The sequence below is a fragment of the Amphiprion ocellaris genome, chromosome 23, assembly GCF_022539595.1.
Source record: "Amphiprion ocellaris isolate individual 3 ecotype Okinawa chromosome 23, ASM2253959v1, whole genome shotgun sequence".
NCBI classification, from domain to species: Eukaryota; Metazoa; Chordata; class Actinopteri; family Pomacentridae; genus Amphiprion; species Amphiprion ocellaris.
In genome coordinates, this window is record NC_072788.1 from 19,875,698 (window position 1) to 19,878,890 (window position 3,193).

The window sequence follows — 3,193 nt, forward strand, 5'->3', positions numbered from 1 at the left end:
CGGCACCTAAGGGCCGGGCGGAACTATCCCCGGAACAAACGGTATCTCTACTCGCGGTAGGTAACACCCAGGCGAGAAAAAGACAAATCTAACAAATACTCTCAACTAAACCTAAGCCTAGCAGGCTAGCGAGAGGTAACTACAAACGAAGTCTTTTTACAAACAGAGTTTTCTCCAAACTAGAGCAAAAACTAAGGCAAAACAACTAACTCACGAAATACATGGGGAATCTTCAAACTGGCTCACAGCTGAGGCAGCCAGGGTCATAAGCAGCACAGGTGAGTGTCTCCTCAGCTCGGAGAGTCCAAGGTCCAGGGTCCAGTGCCTTCAGCACACACGGCAGGAACGGGTGGGTCCAGCAGCAATACCTCGTTCCTTCTTTTTCCGTCTTTCATTTTCGTTTTCCATTTTCCATTTTTGTTTTACGCTCCCACGATGAGAGCTGGGTTGTGTCCGGTTTTATAGTGAGCTGGAGGAGGCTGATCCGTTTCACCCCCTGAGCTGCTGATTGTGGCTGATGGGGAACACCTGTTGCTTCCTCTCTGCTGCTGGGCTGCCCTAACAGGCAGGAGGAAGGAGAGGGGAGGGCACTAACTCGGCCTGGCAGCAGCCAGCCTGACAAGTTCAAGATGAGCATGGACAGTACTTCACTGGATTTGTCATGGGGAAATCGAAACTAGCACCAAGGCCAGCGCACACTATCCCACGTCTTGAGCTGTGTGCAGCCGTCCTTGGTGTGGAAATGGCAGAACTCATATCTCAAGAAATAGACATTAACCTGCACGCTGTCAAGTTCTACACAGACTGTAAGATCGTGCTGGGTTACATCTACAACACCTCAAGAAGGTTTTATGTCTGTGTATCAAACAGAGTCTCGAGAATCAGAAAGTCGTCTGTGCCATCACAGTGGCATCATGTCTCATCAGAAACCAACCCGGCAGACATTGCTACACGTCCAATAACAGCACTTCTATTGCCCCAAACCTACTGGTTCACTGGACCACCTTTCCTGACAAGAGAACTGTCAGATTTGCCTCGTACACCGGATGCAAACAACTTCAAACTTGTCGATCCAGAACAAGATGCAGAGATTCGCCAAGACGTCACCGTCTGCGCTACTCAAGTTAGCAACAAACCTCTCAGCTCGCACCGCTTCGAAAGATTCTCGTCGTGGGAACATCTCATAAGGGGTATGAAAAAACTCATCACAGTAGCCAGAATCAAAACAAAAGCTACAGACCCAAACACCACAAATCTGCAAACTCAGGCTAAACTGACAGTCATTGCAAGTGTTCAACAATGTGCATTCAGAGAGGATATAAAGAAGTTGCATAAAGGGGAGCAAATCTCGAAACCAAGCCCATTGTGGACTCTAAATCCATTCACAGACTCAAGTGGGCTGTTAAGAGTAGGAGGTCGCACATCCCTAGCTGATCTTCCATATGACGAAAAGTACCCACTGATACTTCCAAAAAAGCATCATGTGTCAACTCTGCTTGTGAGACATTATCACCAAGCTGTCGCTCACCAAGGTCGCCACCTCACAGAGGGAGCTCTACGATCTGCAGGTGTTTGGATAATTGGTGCCAGAAAACTAGTCTCGAGTGTAATCCATCAGTGTGTCACATGTCGCAAGCTTAAAGGTAGACCTGCTGATCAGAAAATGGCTGACCTACCTGAGGACCGTCTTGTTATGGAGCCTCCATTCACTAGGGTGGGCTTAGACGTCTTTGGGCCATGGACTGTTGTCACCCGCAGGACAAGGGGTGGTAGTGCAGAAAGCAAGCGCTGGGCAGTTTTATTCAGTTGCCTAGGCACACGCGCTGTTCACATTGAGGTAATCGAGTCTATGTCCACCTCAAGCTTCATTAATGCCCTGCGAAGGTTTTTTGCTGTCAGAGGCCCTTCCAAAGTTCTCAGATCAGACCGTGGAACTAACTTTATTGGGGCTTGTAAAGAGTTGAAAATCAGATCTGACGACTCAGAAATCCAAGACTACTTGAGTAAAGAAGGCTGCACGTGGACCTTTAACACCCCCCACTCATCACATATGGGTGGTTCGTGGGAAAGGATGATAGGCATTGCTCGCCGCATTCTTGACGCCATGTTACTGCAGTCAAGTCCTACTCGCCTCACACATGAAGTCCTCGCATCGTTAATGGCGGAAGTTATGGCTATCATTAATGCCCGCCCATTAGTTCCCATCACCACAGATTCAGACACTCCAACCGTTTTGACCCCTTCCATGCTCCTAACTCAAAAGGCAGGAGCTGCTCCTGCTCCAGAAGGGTCATATGACATTAAGGATATGTACAGGAAGCAATGGCAACATGTTCAAAGTCTCGCAGATGCTTTTTGGAAACGCTGGAGACAAGAATATTTGTCAACTCTACAAGTCAGAAATAAATGGACTCATGACAAGGACAAAATCCAAGAAGGAGATGTTGTCTTAGTAAAGGATGATCTGGTGAAGCGCAACGAATGGCCCATTGGACTCATTACTAAGTGCATCCCAAGTGAAGACAAAAGGATCAGAAAGGTGAAGGTAAAAGTGGTAAAACAAGGGTCTCCACGTGTCTATCTTCGACCTGTAACTCAACTCATTCTGTTGCTCTCTCCAAACAGTGGAAGAAAGACTGATTAGTTTAAATGGTATAAAGTGTTTATACCAGGCGGGGAGTGTGATGACTAGTGTAATATAAAGATAAGTTTCCTTTGTGTGGGCTCGCAGTGCCCACTTGTGGCGAGTTTTATGTTCACTCCAGGAAGCTCAGTACAGGAAGTTCAGTGTAACTGTCATGGTCGAAGAGCAGTCGTTCCCGCATCGTCTTGGCCCACATAAGGCTGTAAGTTTAAGTTTAAATTGAATACAATCTTACATAGGAACCTATAAGTAAGTTAAAAGTCAGAAATTTCAGTTTTAAGAAGTTATTTTGAGTAAATGCAAGTTTTATGGCGACAGTTTGGAAGTGTTAGCATTTTTTAGCATTTAAGCTAGCGGACTTTTCTGATGCTAGTCAGGCTAATTCCAATAGTTAAATTGGTCAACAAATTCAGAGTTGGGGAAGCCCTGATGATGGTTTGTTGTGGGGTGTGGCGTGTGGATGTCTTTTTGTTCAAGTCATGTATTTGTAATTCACACTCTGACTGCTGTGTTTTTGTGTGTTGCAGTTTTACAGTTTAAAATAAAGAG

The 3,193-nt window shown here is 46.1% G+C and overlaps 1 protein-coding gene across 1 annotated transcript; it reads left to right on the forward strand.

Moving 5' to 3' along the window:
* The first annotated feature begins 661 nt into the window (after window positions 1-661).
* LOC129348185 (uncharacterized) lies at window positions 662-3,193 on the forward strand. The gene has a single exon (XM_055007968.1). The coding sequence runs from the start codon at window positions 662-664 to the stop codon at window positions 2,642-2,644; it is 1,983 nt and encodes a 660-aa protein (XP_054863943.1). The 3' UTR covers window positions 2,645-3,193.